Source organism: Schistocerca gregaria, chromosome 8 (assembly GCF_023897955.1).
Source record: "Schistocerca gregaria isolate iqSchGreg1 chromosome 8, iqSchGreg1.2, whole genome shotgun sequence".
Lineage (NCBI taxonomy): Eukaryota > Metazoa > Arthropoda > Insecta > Orthoptera > Acrididae > Schistocerca > Schistocerca gregaria.
The window spans coordinates 219,227,351-219,248,621 of NC_064927.1; the positions used below are offsets into that span (position 1 = coordinate 219,227,351).

At 41.8% G+C, this 21,271-nt stretch overlaps 1 protein-coding gene across 1 annotated transcript in view; it reads right to left on the minus strand.

The window, feature by feature from the left end:
* The window catches only part of LOC126283938 (charged multivesicular body protein 1b), a 48,517-nt gene extending 39,920 nt beyond the window's left edge, over positions 1-8,597 (minus strand). The window contains exons 1-2 of the mRNA XM_049982326.1: positions 8,210-8,597; positions 1,426-1,670 (exon numbers count right to left, since the gene is read on the minus strand). Of these exons, the coding sequence (XP_049838283.1) occupies positions 1,426-1,670; positions 8,210-8,231 (267 nt within the window). The 5' untranslated portion in view covers positions 8,232-8,597. The remainder of the gene's footprint in view (positions 1-1,425; positions 1,671-8,209) is intronic.
* Positions 8,598-21,271: the final 12,674 nt, after the last annotated feature.

The window sequence follows — 21,271 nt, forward strand, 5'->3', positions numbered from 1 at the left end:
AATACCAAAAAATCAACACCTACAACCCCAAAAAGTGGACTCTGACATTTCCCTTGGCTTATATAGCTCAACTACAGCTACAGATACCAAAAAATCAACACCAACAACCCTATTTCTCTTGACCTATGTAGCTAAACTGCAGCTATTGAAAAAACACAACACCTACAACTCCGTAAAGTGGGACCAAAACCCCAGCAATTCACAAACCTAAATACCCCATATTAGCTACATCAACTGAAACACAACTGAGCTACCATAAATACACATCTAGGTTCGCCACACACCCACACATACACGTGTGTGCTATATTCAGCAATAAGAATGAACATCTGCACAAACTTTATGACAGACATCATATCATCGCCCGTCTCAGAATGATAACAATACACTCATGAAATTCAATGTCATATCCATACCTAAGAAATTAGCGCTCTCTCTCTCTCTCTCTCTCTCTCTCTCTCTCTCTCTCTCTCTCTATCTATCTATCTATCTGTAACTCACTGAAAACACTTCCTCAACCCACGTTACTCCGCCAACTATCTAAACTCAAAACCACATTAGCACAATGACGACCAAAACTTAACATAAACCCAATACCACATGTTAAACTCAGCACATCCACATCCACCACCAAAGGGCACCATCAGATGCAACAACACGACATCTACAAACACAACCAACTCAAAAACTCCACACTGTAGTGATGTCACACACCACTATTCCATTACGTCACTAGTCAAAGCAGGCGGGTGGGGTCTGACACTTCCATTAATCCGACACACCAAATTTAGTAATACCCGTATAACGCTATGTGCTTTACTGTTTACCGTGATGAGCTCTGTCAACATTTCTGCAACCCTGATGTGAGATGAATAACGATACAGAATACAGAAAGTTAGCTATACCGCATGAAACAGAATATAGAAAATGAGCTGGACTGCACAAAACAATCATTCGCTAAAGTCATTTCAATTCTGACAAAGGTCCACTTGGTCTTAAGAGAATCTGGCATTTCAAAGCTCTAAATGTGTTTCTGAAAAATGGAGTAAAGACATGCATAGTTCTGCCACATAGCTGTCAGATTCATGCCACATATGAATTGTGTCACATTCCTTCATTGGATAGCTTGCTTTACACATCCAATGGCCAAAATACAAAATTTCCCCTAACACTACTGTAACAGCACAACTGCCTACTGAGCAATCACATCAATCAAGTTAACTAGTACACACCTTCTAGAAATACACAGAATGTTGGTGATCCAAGAAGTATGATCTTTTAACTGAATTAATTCCAAAAAAGGACTAACCTTATTATCACCAGTAGTCTATGGTTGTTCCGAGTAAGACCCTCAGCTGTGAATTTTGTTCATAATTATGGATCAAATCCACAGTTTCACAAAATGATATTAAAATCGACACTTACCCGTCGGGTTGTGAGAGCTGACTGTACACGGCTGGCAACAGCATCAATTCGGGCACTCATCCGGAGGTAGTTGAGTGCCTGGTTCTTCTGCCGAATAGCATTTTCAGCATGGATTCGTGCTCCTTCCATATTGCCCTTCTGGATGGCCTTTTTACATTTAGTCTTCTCAACTCGTTCTTCCTTCTCACATTTTTTTGAGTTTCTTTCAAGCTCTTTGACAGCAAACTTTAAATTGAATAAATGCTCTGTTGTGATCTGTTAAGGCTGCATCCAGATATTCAAATTTGCTTCAACTACACATTGTTTTAAGTAATGCATTCAAGACAGATAAACCAAAATAAATTACTTTTCACCATTTATAATCCAAAAATGAAAATTTTCTTCACAGTAAACAGATTATATAACAAATTCACGGCACGAGCAAAAATCATGCTTTATACATTGGAGAGAAAATGTATTCACCACCCAGATTCCACAAGGACACGCAGATAAAAGAAGTCTATAATTATGCAAGGTTTCGGAGCCAGTGGCTCCTCCTACTGGCAGAAGGGTTGAAAGGGAAGGAAGGGAGATGAAGGAAAAGGACCGGAGAAGTCTACTGTCAAAAACTGATTGCTTTTGTTGTTATGCTACACATATTGTAATATTAAATGTAAAAGAAAGGTTCAACATGATGTTTGTATTCATATAGTTCGTTACTAAATTGTAAAATTCCACAAAAATTATGAATTAACATTACTGTGCTAATACAAATATTATTAGAGTAAAAGCTATCATTTTTAAGAATACTTGTGAAAGTATTATTCTTCAATGGAATAGACTTTCGCAAAAATTTACTTAATTCACACACATGTACTGGAAAAAAAGGTCAGAAACAGCTCTGATACAAATGCTATAGATCACTGCAAAATATTGAAGATAGTACTACAAACATCACAGCAAATATATAATCAGAAAAGGATAGTCAGAGCAGATAACAAACTAAAGATTTTGATAGATACACTGAAGGAAGAGACTAGTGGAACCAGAGATGAAGAGGAGCACACAGCATCAAGAGTAAACGATGCACGAGTAATAGATGTGTGCATTGTTGCTGAAATTTTCAATAAAGCACTTGATAACTGTTACTGAAAAGATGCGGCTTTCAGGGACAGTGGATGCCGCCATGGAATATCTCAGACCAGTCATGTACAAATAACTATGTATAACCCTCACTACTCCAGTAGAAGTAATGCCCAACATAAAATTCTTCAGATTAAGCAATTCTAGTGGCTATGAAAATATGTCATCAAAGCTGATTAAACAGTGTGTCTCAGATTGTAGTGACATTTTAAGTTATTTGTGTAACCAGACTTATCAGTGGAACATTTCCTGAATGCTTGAAAGATGCTGAAGCCTTCTCTCTTATTGTTACATTCCATGTGGATTTCCCATTATAGGTAAAAAGTTATTTTTGTGACTTCTCCATATACAGTATTGAAAAATGCTACCTATTATTTAGTACACATCTGAAAACAGAGTTGTAGTTATGAATGAGACCACCTAATAATTGAGAGGTAACAGTTTCAAATCATACCCCAAGCACACTGATCTTGACGGCTTACTTTTTCTGGATGGCACCATGCAAATTTTAAGATGATTTGTGTAACAAAGCTCTTAGTCACTCACCACTTTACTGAATGAACCAATGCAATGTTTTTACTGTGGCTAAATATTACAGCATATTTACAGAAATATCTGTCCATGAATCAAACACACATTTTTTTCATTATTTGTGAATATTTTATGATTCCATGGCAATAAACTTATAGTGACCAAGTATCAGTCTATTTGAACATAGGACTGAGAAAGAGACTTGTGACTGGTCATAATTTTGTTTAGAAAGCCATTTCAGCATCATCATAGGTGATTTTGTGCAACAACATTCAGAACACACAAATCAGTCAGTGAAGGTTATCATCATGCAACTAATATAAAAACAGCTTACGCATCATTGTTGTAACATTGCCGGCATTGATTTTTCATTTCCACTGCATTATAAAATACAAAAAAGTTAACAGGACATTATGGATCTTATACATTCATGTGCTAAAGGATTATGCTGAAGTGTCCACAAATCCATGTCTCAAATTTTTGTTCACAAGTAATTTTATCCGGTATCACTGTTCTGAGGCAACAAATACATGTCCTATGTTTACTTACTCTGCTACTAAATCAGCATCATTTGATTACAGACACACAATTTTCATGCTGTGTATTCTTAGGTTTTTTCACACTTAAGCATTTTGAATGGGTATTTCATGCGACGTGTCGAATCCACTCACTGTCCTACATTTGCGGTTTTTTTTCCTTTGTGCGGGTAAAACAATGAGTTCATCCTGCTGAGTCTGTGTAAACCACCCAAATACCTTTTGCTACATATGTGCAAGTATACACTGCCAAATCACAGTTAAAAAATCACTGACTTTGTGAAACAGGCAGATCTCTGTTATTTTGGTACAGCTTAGACACCAAGATAGCTGGGGATCTCCATAATGTATGAAAACATGTGGAGTGTTTGAGACAGTGGAAAATTGAGAAAAATGACATTTACATTTCAGTGTGCCTATGGTGTGCAAAGTGTCCATGAAACACGACAAAGACTTATTTTGTGTAGTGAATGTGAAAGGGTTCAATAGTTACAAAAACAAAAGGGGGAATACCCAGATTTGGAATCTGCAAGACGACCTCTGCTGCAAAGCGAAGATGTCTCCACACCACTGTTTACTAAGTTGTCTGATGTACCCTTTTCAGAGAATGAAAAAATGCAACACACAGATATGGGAACAGTGGAAGTGAATGTGAGGAATGCACAACAGCTCAGCAGTTCTGCCACTGATTGATCCAGTATGAGACGTCAATTGCCGAAGTTCTAGTTTCAACAGTAAAGGATAAAAACTGTCTACGACCAGCCATCAAGATAACAGCTTATCACACGAGAAAAGCAACTTCTGCAATACTTTGGTCAAGATGATGAACTTTTATACTGCAACATTTCAGGATGACACCATGAACTGGTATATGGACCAGAACAGGTCCATCAAAAGCTTAAAATGCATTTTACTGCATATCAGTAACTGTTATGCAAGTCTGCTAACTGTGCACTCAACACAAATTACCAAAAAATATGAGAACATCAGAATGGTCAGGTAGAAGTTCTCTTTCCAGGAGCACCAGTGCTTTATGCACATTGATCTCAGTAAAGTAAAGCTCTTGCTTGGCCAGAAAGTTGGACATGCAAAATACCCTTATCTCATCTGCATGTAGCACAGCAGAGCAGCCCAAGAACAATGGGAAAAAGTAGCATGGCCCTCGAGGAAAAATATGACACTGGATGCACAGAATGCCATCAATGAGCCATTGGTTGACACAAGGTACATCATACTTCCACCTCTTCATATCAAGCTAGGAATGATAAAGTAATCTGTTGCAGCTCTGACTAAAGATGGCAGTTGGTCCAGATACATTTGTGAATCATTCTTTGGTCTAAGAAATGCGAAGCTGAAGGCTAATTCCTTTATTGTCTTCAAATTCAGAAACTCACAAATGTCCAAATTACACCCAATCTGTTACAGGAGCTTCTGCCTGGCGTGTTTTTGTTGTAATTGCCAAAAACATCTTGGGTAACATGAAAGCAAGCAATTATGAGGAGCTTGTTATTACTTTTAAAAAAAATTGGGTTGTAATATGAGCATCAAAGTACACTTTCTTTATAGTGATCTTGACAAATTTCCTGAAAACCTGCATGATTACAGCGAAGGACAATGTGAAAGGTTTCACCACAGCATAAAAGTTATAGAGGAAAGGTACCGTGGTAGCTGGGATATGGATAATGTGATGGACGACTGCTGGCACCTACAATGAGTCTATTCTAATGAGCCACTTAAAAGAAAACTGTACACACGAAGCTTTACCATACAGTAGTCATTACAATGTGATTCAGATTACTGTGTATACATATAGTTCTGTCCTCTCTAGAGTTGTGATTTTTTGTACATTTATGATGTATTTCACTTTTATTTATGTGACTGATTATTACATATAAATGTATAGGGTAATTCTGAACGTTTTACACTGGAATCTTTGATTAATGCAGAGTCTCATTACTTCTAGGTGGAAGTGACAAACATATCCTATTAAATTATTTCAGCCACTCTCAAGTCAACAAGTAGTTTCCAATCTGGAATAAAATGCACTGTTTGTGCATTATTGGATCTCTCACTTCCAGATTACAGGGACCGTGTGTGTGTGTGTGTGTGTGTGTGTGTGTGTGTGTGTGTGTGTGTGTGTGTGTGTGTGTGTGTGTGTGTGTGTGTGTTTTTTGAGTACAATTTGTTGTATTGGATTTATTTGAGCCTTGGTGTTGGATACATGAAGCCGTTGGCAGTGTCTGTGATTCCAACGTAAGGTTTGGAAGTTTTTCCAAAGCGTCATCAATTTATTTGGTAATGTGTTTGGCGTTTACATTAGATGTTATTGATTTGTAGCATGGTAAGATGTTTTAATTTGTGTGTGTGTGTGGGGGGGGGGGGGGGGGGAGGGGGGGGGAGCGAGGGGGGGGGGGGGGGGGGGGGGGAATGTAATAGTTTTCTTTCCTCTCTTGAGTTGTGATTTTTTTGTGTATTTATGATGTACTGAAGTTTTAATTTATGTAGGGATGTTTGATTTGAGGATTGTTGTGGTTTTGATTTATTTTTCGCAGTTGTGGGCGTTGGTTTCTTGGTATCAATAGTTGTGGTTGACCTAAATAGGTCACCGGAAATGACTGGTTCCCATTTTCGTAGTTGCAGGTGTTGGTGTTTTGGTAGCAGAATGTTGTAAAAATTTTTTTTTGTTCATAAGTTTTTTTTGTTTTGGGATCTTGGTGTTTTTTTTTACTATTATATTTAGCTTATCCTCACCCTAACACTCCCAATTTCACACAGATGTTCCATTCGTTTGATTGTATTTTTGGGAGAGAGATGTTATTGTCTTATTTACATGCATTTCGGTGTTTGTTAGCGAGTGTATGTAGTGATGTCATAGGCACCATATAGGAGTCTCTTAGAATAGCCATTTCTGCCATACTGACGATGGCGTGGGTCAAAGCAGATGGGTGGAATTGGACATTTCTGTAATCCATTAATTACACTTAATTACATTGCTGTTTTATCTCAACAGTGATAATCTTTTCCTTTTTCTTGTGCCTTTGTCCCACATTGTTGCAGGGCTGACATGATTTTACAGATTTCGCATGGCTAGTTTAATAGGTGGCTGGATGCCTTTCCTGTTGCCATCCTGTCACCCCCAGAATGGAATATGTATAACCTATATGAAACTTCCTGGCAGATTAAAACTGTGTGCCCGACCGAGACTCGTACTCGGGACCTTTGCCTTTCGCGGGCAAGTGCTCTACCATCTGAGCTACCGAAGCACGACTCACGCCCGATACTCACAGCTTTACTTCTGCCAGTATCCGTCTCCTACCTTCCAAACTTTATAGAAGCTCTCCTGCGAACCTTGCAGAACTAGATGTCTGCATGCAGTGTCATTCACATAAAAGTGGGCAAAAGTTTTCTAAATGTTTGTAAATTGTGTAGGTTAGGTGGGACTTGGCAAACAGACCAGTGGTCACCTAATGGGAATCAATACCAGGGACATAGGCTCCATCTGCAGCACACACTTTGGCCCATTCCTCAGACTCTGGCAGATGGGTATGTTTTAGTCACACTTGCTGAATTAGGAGTTGCTTGAAAAGAAGTCCAGTGTGAGAAAATAGTGCACCATTTGTCACTTCAGACTGGTACATTGGCAGCATATGCTCAGAGCTGTGCAAAACTGAAATTGAAACTGCGTACAGCAACAGCAGGAAATCACCTGACCAGTTCAGAAACTGTTGCAACTGGCTATTGAGGACTATACACAGTGGAGAGGCTGATTGTAAAAGACTTTTCTCTCTCTTTTAAGCATGGCTGTATTTCTTGGAGTATGTGACCTCACAGAACAATTAAGAATATAGTTCTAAAAATCCTCATCATTTACATTCAGTGCCTCTGACAGGTGTGAAGATAGGAGTGTTGTGCACAATTAGGGCAGCATGAATTACTGAACTGAACCGATTTACCAAACCATAACTTCTGATAGGTATGTGATGAAGAAAAGTAGAACACTTTTTTTTTTTTTTTTTTTCAGAGAACTAACAACGAATTTTCTAACATTTCATGTAGGGCAATCATAGAGCACATAACAATGCGCCTATGAAATTGTTACAAAGGCTAATCGCACTCAAAAAACACACACACACACACACACACACACACACACACACACACACACACACATATCCTGATAATAATTTAAAAATAGTTCTCTCTACAAGTTCATCAATCCCCAGCTTCACAATGTTATCGACAACAATTATATGCATCTGTTTATTTTTAGTATCACGCTTTTTTTTGCCGAGAAAAGATGTGACAACACTTTTGCTGGAATTTACATACTGTTCTTTTGTTTAACAATATTATACCTTCAGCTAACGTGGAAATTCTTAGAAAACTCTGCCTAAAATTCAATCGCGACGAAATGATTAACTAACTTCCTCGGTTAAATACATCTCTATGTGATTATGAGTCATCGTACGTCTGATGACATAACGATAAAAACATTTAAAGTAAGGAAAACACAAATACATGTGAATGTTGGTTACAGTAGTTTGGTTGACAAACTTTTATGTACAAATACATTACTATGTAAAAATAAAGGATACTTTCCATCGACGAAACAGACATTGCTACCGTAAATGATTGGACGAAGAGCTATACCACGTAAAGATAATATTATAAGATGTACTGTCAGATGCGTTGGTTCTTCTGTCTCTCGTCTGCACAACAAGCAGACGTCTTTAATTAATGAACAAATACACTTCAAATACTAAAAAAAACACAACTGTCAGCTCGCCCAAAGAGTACCTTGAGTAAAAACTATAGCCCAAACCACAGTACAATAAAACCAGAGTAAGTGTGGTAGAATTCTCAGAACTGCTGTAAACCAAAGTCAATATTTATGCGCTCATTTTATGAACGGCCTACAAAGTAAATTTTTGTGTATATTTCACATTATAAGTTTTAACTGATCGAAGATTCATTCATTTAAAACAAATGCAGTCGTAATAAACTAAGCCATGCGGTCGATCGGCAACACTATCTGCTGTTACATCCTAAACGAAACCATTACGTATTGGTGGGTTGAGATAGAGAATAATTCCAGTTATGTCGTTTGCCATAAAGTATCATTGATAAAACATTCACCACGTTTACATGGGGCTCACAAAACCGGATTTCGTAAACCGCTTTCTCAGTACCGCTCTGGGTTGTCATGTTAACACCTCCGAAAAACGGTTTTCGAAATTCGGTTTTCAACTTTCGGACTATGCGTCGCATCTAAACGTAGTGATTGACTGCAATGTATACGCGTAAACAGAGTTTATGTCGTGCTCGTTGTCGTTATTGCACCGGCAGTGATTTGCTCTTTCGCCTTATTTCGATAAATTTTAGTGTGGTTTGCTTTTTGAATGAAAAAAGTAATGCAGCTGTCTTTGCATGTGAAAGGTCTCATACGCTGAGACACGTTATTTTGTAACTCCAGAGAATATCACACTACACGGGAGGATCATTTGTGTTTTAGGGTTGAGAATGAAGTTTTATATTCTTGTGGAAAAGCGTCAAACAGGTTGCTGGTCTGCACTGACAGTACCTAGAGCCGCCCGTGCTCATATAGAAATTAAGACTTCAGTCGTCTACAGACACTGAAATAAATCAGTGGTGAATGTTGAAAATATATGCTGGGACTCAAACCCAGATGCTATACTTCTTTGGAACGATTGCCTTAACCGTATCTGACATATGGACACACTTCCCATCTGACTCAACTGCTTAATCTGTCACACATAAATAGCACCCCCATCCAGTAGCCCCACTGTTCATAGGACTCGCGAAGACCCGCAGTGGCTCAGAGTATATGGTGCATCTGCACTGAAGGTACCCAAAGCTGTCCTTGCTCATGTATATATGGATGTGTGGTGTCTGTTCTGTCAGACACGTTCACTGGCCCTTCCCGCTGACACTAGGCATTCTTTAGTATTCGCTGGCCATGGTATGACGAGACTTCTTTCAAACTAACAGGGTCTACTATCCAGGCACGCAGTGTTTAAGCTCCACTCTCACAGCCTCTTACATTGGTACTAGGGGGGCATCCGCTTCACTGATGTTGCCGACTCATTTTGTATGTGTGTCATGTAGTGCAGCTCTGTAGTGACCCAATATACCAATCCAGAACATGACGATACTGTCTTTACATAAGGACTGGCGAATGGCAATGGGTGGGTGGCAGCAAGACTGTACTGGGAAAAGTACCATTGCCAATAGCAATCACACTATAAACTATTTACACCAGCATTTCGTTATTTGTGCGAGGCACGCTCGTTTATGTAAATGTGTAATCATGAAAGACAAATGTGCCCATTACAGATCCAAGTGTCGAACACGTTGGAACATGACAGCACCAGGCAAGTGGCGTGCCAGCATAGGGTAAGCCAGACAATATGTGGAACATTCTCCACAGCAACTGCCATTATCCTTATCACTTACAGCAGGTGGATAAAAATATGGAAAAACAACACATTACCATGGCTGATATTGTTTGGGGAATATACAATACTCCTCATAGCACAAAACATAAAATCAACACACTCACGTAGAACCAAGGGACCTACATTACCGTATACAAAGACATATAAGTTGATCGAGTTCCTCACACGTGACATGATTATTAAAGCTAGTTCACATCAGCCCTCCCTTTTCCATACGGCAAGCTCTATATTATACGAGGGTAATCCCAAAGGTAAGGTCTCCTATTTTTTTTTTTTATAAGTACAGAACTCTGTTTGTGTAGCAGTTGGTCACACTATTATGAAGAGTGCTTCACGCGCTGTGTGTAAACATACTAACGCCGCGCTGAGGCGCTCAGTCCTGGCTTGGTAGCCGTTGAGAATAGATTTCCTGTTGGATGATACCGCCAAGTGCGAATTGCGCGCAGTTACTCGGTTTTTGAACGCAAAGGGCACTGCGCCGATTGAAATCCATCGTCAACTGGCGGCAGTGTATGGTGAGTCGTGCCGCGCGGGATTTGCCGAGCGGCCGGCCGCGGTGGTCTCGCGGTTCTAGGCGGGCAGTCTGGAACCGTGCGACTGCTACGGTCGCAGGTTCGAATCCTGCCTCGGGCATGGATGTGTGTGATGTCCTTAGGTTAGTTAGGTTTAAGTAGTTCTAAGTTCTAGGGGGCTAATGACCACAGCAGTTGAGTCCCATAGTGCTCAGAGCCATTTTGATTAGCCGAGCGGTCTCAGGCGCTGTAGTCATGGACTGTACGGCTGGGCCCCGCGGAGGTTCGAGTCCTTCCTCGGGCCTGGGTGTGTGTGTTTGTCCTTCGGATAATTTAGGTTAAGTAGTGTGTAAGCTTAGGGACTGATGGCCTTAGCAGTTAAGTCCCATAAGATTTCACACACATTTGAATGGTGAGTCGTGCTCGGATGTCAAAAATGTTCGTAAGTGGTGTAGACAGTTTGCAGCTGGTCGGACCGAAATTCACGACGAACAAAGGAGCGGGAGACCGTCAATTTCTGAGGAGACAGTGTTGAAGGTTGAACAAAGCATGCGTGAAGATCAGCGGATCACCGGGGATGATCTCTGGGTGGTTACTGAGGTTTCCCGAAGCACTGCTCACAGAATTTTAACAGAAACATTGAACTACCGGATGGTGGGCGCAAGATGGGTGCCACTCGTGCTGACTGAGGACCACATGCGGCAACGAGATGATGCTTCCCGCGCATTTCTTCACCGCCTTGCAGCCGAACAGGACAACTTTCTGGACTCAATTGTCAGGGGTGACGAAGCCTGGGCATAGCACTTTACACCTGAGACCAAGCAGAAGAGGTTCATAACTTTCTGAACAGCATGGCGGCGAGCTGGCATGACATGGGCATACAAAAACTGCCACAGCGTCTACAAAAATGCATCAACAGAAATGGTGATTATGTCGAAAAATAGCTAAATGCTCAAGCTGTAAACTGATGTAAATGTACTTATAAAATAGGAGACCTTACTTTTGGGATTACCCTTGTATAATACAAACAATTTCATGATAGTTTACTTACACAGTTGAAGTAGGTCTAGTAGATCCAGGGTCCCCAGGCACTACCACATGACAACAGTGGACCGCTGTAACTTAAATGGTTCAAATGGCTCTGAGCACCATAGGACTTAACAATTTAGGTCATCAGTCCCCTGGACCGCTGTAACACATGTGAACAATTGATGATTGACATATAACAGAAGGGGAGTATTTTATATACAGGGTGAGTCACCTAACGTTACCACTGGATATATTTCGTAAACCACATCAAATACTGACGAACCGATTCCACAGACCGAACGTGAGGAGAGGGGCTAGTGTAATTGTTTAATACAAACCATACAAAAATGTACGGAAGTATGTTTTTTTAACACAAACCTACTTTTTTTTTAATCGAGCCACGTTAGTTTTGTTAGCACATCTGAACATATAAACAAATACGTAATCAGTGCCGTCTGTTGCATCGTAAAATGTCAACTACATCCGGAGATACTGTAACCTAAAGTTGACGCTTGAAACCTACGACACTCAGTTGCGTGTTGTAACAAACACAGGCCACGGTCAGCGAGCAGCTTCTGCAGGGACATGTTTACGATGACGACCGTGTTTACGAGTGTGGCTGTAGTGCACTGTTGTGGTTTGGTCTAGCTGTCGCAGTGTCCGCATGTAGCGCTTGCTGCTATTGTTATTCTGCATTTGTCTCCGGACGCACACCAGCTGTAGTACACCGTGTTACCAGACGTCTGTGATAGTGTAGTGCTGTAGGAACTGTGACCATGATGTATTCGAGCTCTGAAAAGGCAGAGATGATACTCATCTATGGCGAGTGTCGACGAAATGCAGCTGAAGCCTGTAGGGTGTATGCAGAACGGTACCCGGACAGAGAGCATCCAACGTGCCGCACATTGCAAAACATCTACCGCCAACTGTATGCAACAGGTATCGTCGTAGCACGCAAACAGGTCCGTAACAGGCCCGCCACAGGAGAAGCGGGTGCAGTTGGTGTGTTAGCTGCTGTTGCTATGAACTCACACATGAGTGCACGGGACATTGCGAGAGCCGGTGGACTGAGTCAAAGTAGTGTCATGCGCATACTGCATCATCACCGCTTTCACCCGTTTCATGTGTCGCTACATCAGCAATTACATGGTGATGACTTTAATCATCGAGTGCAATTCTGTCAATGGGCAGTAACAGAGAATACGTTGCAGTCCTACCTGTTTACCGATGAAGCGGGTTTCACAAACCATGGGGCAGTGAATCTACAGAACATGCATTACTGGTCCGTGGACAATCCTCGCTGGCTCAGACAGGTAGAGCGACAGCGACTGTGGACTGTAAATGTATGGTGCGGAATCATTGGCGACCACCTCATTGGCCCTCACTTCATTGCAGGGGCCCAAACAGCTGAACATACATCGCGTTTCTACAGAATGATCTGCCAACGTTGCTCGAAAATGTCCCACTGGAAACGCGTCCACGTATGTGGTATCAGCATGATGATGCACCTGCACATTCCGCAATTAACACTAGGCTGACCCTTGACAGGATGTTCGACGGGCGTTTCATAAGACGTGGAGGACACATAACTTGGCCAGCCCATTCACCTGATCTTACACCTCTGGACTTCTTTCTGTGGGGTACGTTAAAGGAGAATGTGTACCGTGATGTGCCTACAACCCCAGAGGATATGAAACAAAGTATTGTGGCAGCCTGCGGCGAAATTACACCAGATTTACTGTGGCTTGTACGATATTCATTACGCCAGAGATTGCAGTTGTGTGCAGGAAATGATGGCCACCACATTGAACATCTATTGGTCTGACATGTTGGGACACACTCTATTCCACTCCGTAATTGAAAACGGAAACCATGTGTGTACGTGTACCTCACCCCTCATGGTAATGTACATGTGCGTCAGTGAAAAAGACCAATAAAAAGGTGTTAGCATGTGGACGTAATGTGCTGTTCCAGTCTCTTCTGTACCTAAGGTCCATCACCGTTCCCTTTGGACCCCTACGTAATTCGGTGCTCTCCGATACACACGATCGAACAGCGGAGGAGTGGTATTCAAGCGTCAACTTTAGGTAACAATATCTCCGGATGTAATTAACACTTTACAGTGCAACAAACGGCACTGATTACGTATTTGTTTATATGTTCAGATGGGTTAACAAAACTAATGGGGTTACATTTAAAAAAACGTAGGTTTATGTTAAAAAACATACTTCCGTGCATTTTTTTATGGTTTGTATTAACCAGTTACACTAGCCCAGCTTCTCACGTTCGGTCTGTGGAATCGGTTCGTCAGTGTTTGATGTGGTTTACGAAATATAACCAGCGGTAATGTTAGGTGACTCACCCTGTATAATACATGATTATTAGGGGCTACACTCGCTACCTCCGAACTGTCTTTGTAATCGGCAGGTTTCAGCCGATCTATTGATACTGTGTCCATCTTGCCATTTGTCTCCACACTGAAAAAATCCTTAAAAGAACCCAGTTAATGTGAGGAAAGTAGCAGCCTTGCTATATTGTCTCTGATCCAAAGCGACATGTATTCAAGTCATATGGAAAAAGATGGGACTTACACCACGTCTTAAAGTTTTTTGGTGCCAGAAAATGCATATGCATCAATAGGTTGCGCAAAATACTTTACATAGTCTCTGATCTGCAGACTAGAAGGGAGTGAGGTCAAGAAGAAATCACTGGGTACTGGTACTTTCAACACCTCACTGTACACCAGCTGTTTGGCAGACCATCATGTGCCCTCTTTTATAACTGTGTATAATGCTACTAATATCAGTGGTAGTGTAGAAGACTAAGATTGCACATAGCAAGTTAATGCTGTCTTCAAAGATTGGTGCCTACATTCCACTATTCTGTTGCTCGTGAGACAGTGGCTAATAGTGCAGAAATGTTTCGATCCATATATTCACAACAACTCTGCATATAATTGGCACTCAAATTGACGATCCCTTTCTCAATTTTTTATCTGTGGGATGCCAAAATGCGAGACCCAATTAGAAACCCAAACACGAGCCACGAAGATTGCCAGATATCCTGTGCAGGCATTGCCTCTGGCCTCCAGTAACACCCATCATTTGGAGGGAGAGGGCCTGTGATAACCACATGCAAATGAGAACATCTCCCAGAAGGAGAGAGGATATCACCAATAGGAATCGAGATGTACCTATTAATCTTGTACTTTTGACACTAGGAATTCACTCACCCATTGCCAGCAGGCCTGGTCACACGACTTTATCTGCTATGAATCACACAGTTGCCCTAATTCGGGGGTGTAGAAAGGTGTGAAAATATTCAAAAATAACATGTCACCAATTAGCAGGAATGAAAAGATGTGCCTTTCTTCCCAGATATATCACACCAGATACATCGATTTGAACCATGCAGCTGTAGGTGTTTGATGAATAAACTCGCTGAGGCCAGTCCATCTGCCAGTGGACAAGGACCTATTCTGCAACCATGTCTGCCCAGTCAATAGTTGTAACCACCACACAGGAGCATTCTGCCACCAACCACATTATCTTGCCCTGAGATATCTACACCTACATCTATAATTCGCAAACTACTGTGATGTGCATGGCAGAGGGTACATCCCATTGTACCAGTTAGTAGGGTTTTGTCCCATACCACTCACATATGGAGCACAGGAAGAATGGTTCTTTGAATGTCACTGTGCATGCAGCAGTTATTCTGATCTTATTCTTACGATTCCTAGGTGATTAATGCAGAGTGGGGTTGTAGTATATTCCTAGAGTCGTCATTTAAAGTTGGTTCTTGGAACATTTTTGGTAGATTTACTCAGGATACTTCACGTCTGTTTTCAAGAGTTTGCCAGTTCAGTTTCTTCAGTGTCTCTGAGACATCTTCCCACAAATCAAACAAATCTGTGACCATTTGTACAGCCATTCTTTGTATGCATTAAATATCCCCTGTCAGTCCTATTTGGTGCAGGTCCCACACACTTGAGCAGTATTCTAGAACCTGATGTATAAGTGATTGGAAACAATCTCCTTTGTAGGCTGCTGCATTTCCCCAGTATTTTACCCATAAACCAAAGTCTATCACCTGATTTCCCCATGACTGAGCTTATGTCATTATTCTGCTTCATATCCCTACAAATTGTTATACCCAGGTATTTGTATGAGTTGTCGAATTCCAACAGTGACTCATGGATCCTTCCCACCAACACCAGCTTTTTTTAATTGCACAGGTGGGAACTTTCCCTGCAATACATCCTACATTCCTGTAAACGTCTTGGCTTCAACCTTTGTTAGCGCTGTCCTCACCCATCCAGCCCCTTTCCTGCTCCCATTCCAGCACTACAGAGCCGTTACTCCATGACCACATCCAGCCTCCCCCCCCCCCCCTCCCCACCTCTCCCCTGGCTGCCGTCCAACCTATAGTACTTCAAGTACTTCACTATCCACCATTCCCACCGTACTATCCCTCCCTCTTCCTATCGCCATCCCAACTTCCTCCTTTCCGCCACACAGTCCCCACTTCCATCATGCACTGTTGCTGCTGCTTGGAGTGGAGTTTCAGTTGCCTGAGACTGCAGTCGTTTGTGTGAGTTGCTTTTGCATGAGAGTGTGTGTGTGTCTATTATTGACAAAGGCCATTGGCCAACAGCTTTAAATGTGAAAATCTTTTTGTTGTACCTATCTGCGACTCAGCATCTCCACTATACAGTGAGTTGCAACTTTCCTTTCCATAATATTGTTTCATTCATATTACAGTCATAGAATACCATAGCTTTTCGTTTTATGAAGTGCACAATTTACCATTTTGGAACATTTAAAGCAAATTGTCAGTCTTTGCGCCACTCTGAAATCTTAACAAGATCTTACTAAATATTTATGCAGCTAACTGCACCATCTGCTAAAGACATCAAGTTACTATCAATATTTTCTGCAAGGTCATTAATTTACGACATGAACAGCAAGGGTCCCAACACACTACCCTAGGGCACACCTGAAGTTACTTCCTCCTCCGATGAAGAATCTCCATCCAAGATAAGATGCTGTGTCCTCCCTATCAAAAATCCCTCAATCCAGTCGCAAATTTCACTTGATACCCCATATGATCATACTCTTGACAATAAGTGTAGATGTGCTTTTGAGTCAAGTACTTTTTGGAAATCAAGATACAGTGCATCTCCCTCACTGCCTTGATCCAAAGCTTGCAGTATGTCATGTGAGAAAAGTGTTAGTTGGATTTCACATGACTGATGTTTTTGGAAACCATGGTTGGTATGGAGGAGGTCATTCTGTTTGAGATACTTCATTCAGTTTGAGCTCAAAATATGTTTTAAGATTCTCCAACAAATCAATGTCAAAGATACTGGATGGTAGTTTTATGGATCACTTCTACTTCTCGTCTTGTAGAAGGGTGTGACCTGTGCTTCATTCCAAGAACTGGGCATGGTTTTTTTGTTACAGGGATCTACAACAGATTATAGTTAGGACAGGGGCTAACTCAGCTGGAAATTCAGTATTACCCAATACCACTGACACTAGTACTTATTTCATTCATCTTGTCAGTAGTACAAGGTTTAAATTGGGGCAATTCTTCCAGGTTTTCCCTTGTAAATGAACATTTGAAATTGGAATTAAGCAATACAGCTTTTGCTTTGTTACCCTCAATTTCAGTTCCAGTTTCATTTGCTAGGGGCTGGACACCAACTTTTTGACACATTACTCTCTTGACAGTCAAATGTATGTCATTCACCATCCCTCTGTTTATAGCTCTATGATTTGTTTTACACCTGTTATGCAGTAATCTCTGTTTCCTTAGAAGTTTCTTTGCAGTGACTGTACGCTGTTGACAGTCCTTCCCATTATGAATTGTTCTACTGGGGTCATATACATCCCGTGCATGGTCAATTACTCTTTTAAACTCGTGCCGAATTCCTCGACATGCCCCTGTCCTGAGATATGATGCCACTGATTTTTTATCTAGTTTACTGTTTTGGTTGACCTCTGTACTTTGGTAATCATTGTTGTCACAACTACATCATGATTGCTGATTCCAGTTTTGATGTGGACGCCCTTAAAGAGGTCAGGTCCATTTGTTGCCAGTACATCCAATATATTTCCATCATGGATGGGGTTCCAAACTCTCTGTTCTAGGTAGTTTTCACAGAAGGCACTTAGTTCTGTTTCCATGGATTAGTTATGTTTCAATGGATGTCTTATCACACCCACCACTAATAAGACCATAATTTTCCTAAATGATTTTTGAATGATTAAAATCTCCACTGATGATTACAATATGATTATGTACAAGTGAACTGAGGTTTTCTCTTAAGTTTTCAGTTACATCAGGAGATGATTATGGTGCACAATAGAAGGATCCAATTATCATTTTGCACCCACCTCTGATACTGAATCTTGACCAAACAATCATAAACGCTGAATATCAGTCAAAAATTGCACAATGAATCCTGCTTGGCATACCTTCTGTGGGAAATTAAGCTCTGTAACTCATCTGAGGGTAATATCACTTGAGGAAAATAGAAAAAAATCTGATCTTTGAACCATAGACGAAAATGTTTCACTATTAAATAAATAGCTAGAAGCTTTCGATCAAAGGTGCTCCATTATTGTTCAGCATATCTAGAAAAAGGTGAAGCCCTTTGAAATTATCCGGAAGGGGTATTTGCATAATGTCATATGCTTTTCCAGATTTGTAGTCTCCTTTGTCACCCATAGTTTGTTTAGTGAAGTCAGAGAGAGCCACACAGTATTCCAGATCCCTAAAACTTGGCAGCGTCATACCAAGCGGAAGCCTGTTTCTCAAATACTGGTCTCAAGAGTTAGCTTACTGGTAGCCAGTTTGGCCAGGCTATCAAGTTCATTCCCCATGAGCCCAAAGTATCTCTAGGTCCAGATGTAGCTCACTGGGCATCCACATTATTCGAGGGCATACAGGGAATCCTGGATAGCCATGGCCAAGGGTTGGCAAGGGTGACACTGGTTGAGAGCTTGCAAACTGCTCAAGGAGTCATTGTAGATGAGAAAGGACTCATTGGTGCAGGAACAGATGTGGTCAAGAGAGCAGGAGATGGCTACCAATTTCACTGAAAACACTACAGCCATCCAGCCAGGAGTGCAGTTCAGCATGTTCTGTGTGAGTACAAGCAAAGCCTATGTGACCAGCAACCATCAAGCCATCAGTATAGACTACTTCTGAATCCTGGGATGCACCAAGGATGGAGGAAAAATTGTTGGTGGAGGGCCTCAGGATGAACTGAGTCCTTCAGACCTTGTGATATGTCAGGATGAAGCTGTGGTCGAGTAATGCACCATGGAGGTGTATGTGTGTGGGCCGAGAAGAGAGGCAGTGAAGATAACAACTGGAGTTCAGATGGAAGGGACTGGACACAGATTCCAGTCATAACCCCTGACCTGAGCCACTATTGTGGGAGATGTATTTCCGTTTTTGGGAAGAGGAGATGATAGTTTGGATGTTTACAGAAGCATAATTGACAAGCTGTTGGCACTTGATCTGCACTGGAGGGTCCCCAGCCACCACAAGTAAGCTGTCGACAGGGCTAGTTCAAAAGGCTCCTGTTGTAAGTCAAACCTTGCACTTGTGTATCAGATCCAGCATCCATAATGCTGAGGGTGATACTGAACTGTATGCCAGACCCCAATAATCAAGATGGGATTGTATCAGGGCTTTGCAGAGTTGCAAAAGGATAGTGCGATCTGCACCCCTGCTGGTGTTACTCAGGCAGTGAAGTCTATTAAAATGCAGGCAGCACTTTCACTCAAACTGCCAACGATGGGAATCCATGCCAGCCAACCATCAAAGACACTTCAAAAAAGTGATAAGTCTTCACCATATTGAGCAGTTGGTCGTTGAGGTAAGCTCTGGTTGTGGGTGAATGGTATGACGTTGACAGAAATGCATGAAATGAATCTTGGTGGCCGAAAACTGAAAGCCATGAGTGAAGGCCCATGCCTGTGCCTTGCATATGGTGCTTTGCAGTCAATGTACAGTGACACCCACACTAGAGGAGCAACAGCAGAGGCAAAAGTCATCAGTACACAAGGGGGGTGATACTGAGGGACCCAAAGCTGCTGCTGGACCATTGATTGCTACTAGAAAGAGAGGGACATTCAGTGCAGAGTCCTATGGGACCCATTCTCTTAGATATGGAGGGTACTGTGGGAAGCACCAACTCAGACCTGGAAAGTATGGTGCAACAAGAAGTTCTGAATAAAAATCGGGACCGGACCCTGGAGACCTCACTCATGTAAGGTATCAAGGATGTGGTGTCACCAATGTGGTTTCATAAGCCTTTTGCAGGTTGAAGAAGATGGCTATAAGGTGTTGACATTGGGCAAAAGCTGTCCAGATGGCAGATTCTAGGTAAACCAAATTAACATTAGTGGAACAGCCTTGGCAAAAACCACCTTGGAATGTAGCGAGAAGACCATGAGACTCGAGGAACCAACACAGCCACTGGCTTACCGTGTGTTAAACCAACTTACAGAGAACATTGAGGAGACTAATTGGGTGATAACTGTCCATCTTTAGAGTGTGCTTACCCAGTTCCAGTACTTGTGTGATTATGCTTCCTCACCACTGTGAGCCGGCCGTAGTGGTCGAGCGGTTCTAGGCGCTACAGTCTGGAACCGCGCGACCGCTAAGGTCACAGGTTCGAATCCCGCCTCGGGCATGGATGTGTGTGATGTCCTTAGGTTAGTTAGGTTTAAGTAGATCTAAGTTCTAGGGGACTGATGAGCTCAGAAGTTAAGTCCCATAGTGCTCAGAGCCATTTAAAGCATTTTAACCATCACCATTGTGATCGGAACTCGCCCTAGCTTCAGATGAGGTTAAAGGTGGCAAGGATACGATGCTGACAATCCACAGTTAGATGCCTGATAATTTGGTTGTGCGTGCTGTCTGGCCCTGGGGCTGTATCAGGGCAGTGGCTAGGGTACTGATGAATTCCCATTCACTGAATGGAGCATTTTATGGCTTCAGGTGGCATGTAGTAAAAGATAATTGCTTTCACTCCCCCTGCTGTATTGCTGAAAGGCAAGTTGGTAATTCTCATTTGCAAGGGCTCAAGCATAATGCAGAGCAAAATGTTGGGTGACTGTGTGTGGGTCAGTGTAGACAGCACCAATCAAGGAAATACCAGATACACCTGCAGGTGTCTGGTATCCGAAGAGATGTCTTATCTTTGCCCTAACCTGTGAAGGTGAGGTGGTCTGATGGTTGAAATCTATCATTCACAGCTTATAAGAATCATGCTACCTATGAGAAGGTGTTGGGTGGAATTTGCACATATGTTCTGGACATTCGGTTTAGTGAACTTGTGTTTCTTAATGTGGCTTTGGAGGTTGTGGATGTTCAGGTAAGGGCATTTCAGGACATTACCATCTGCAGTGCTTCCCTTCCTCCTGATGGTGAAGTGTCTCAGAGAATATTGCCTGCAGTGGTTTCTCAGCTCCTTCCCTAATCTTGGATGATTTCAATGCCCATAACCCTTTGTGGGGTGGAACAATGATCACTGGCTGTGATAAAGACTGTCATTCTATTAGATGGTGGACCTTGTCACAGAGTCACTTAGTCAGTTAGGTGGCTGCTGCTTATGGCA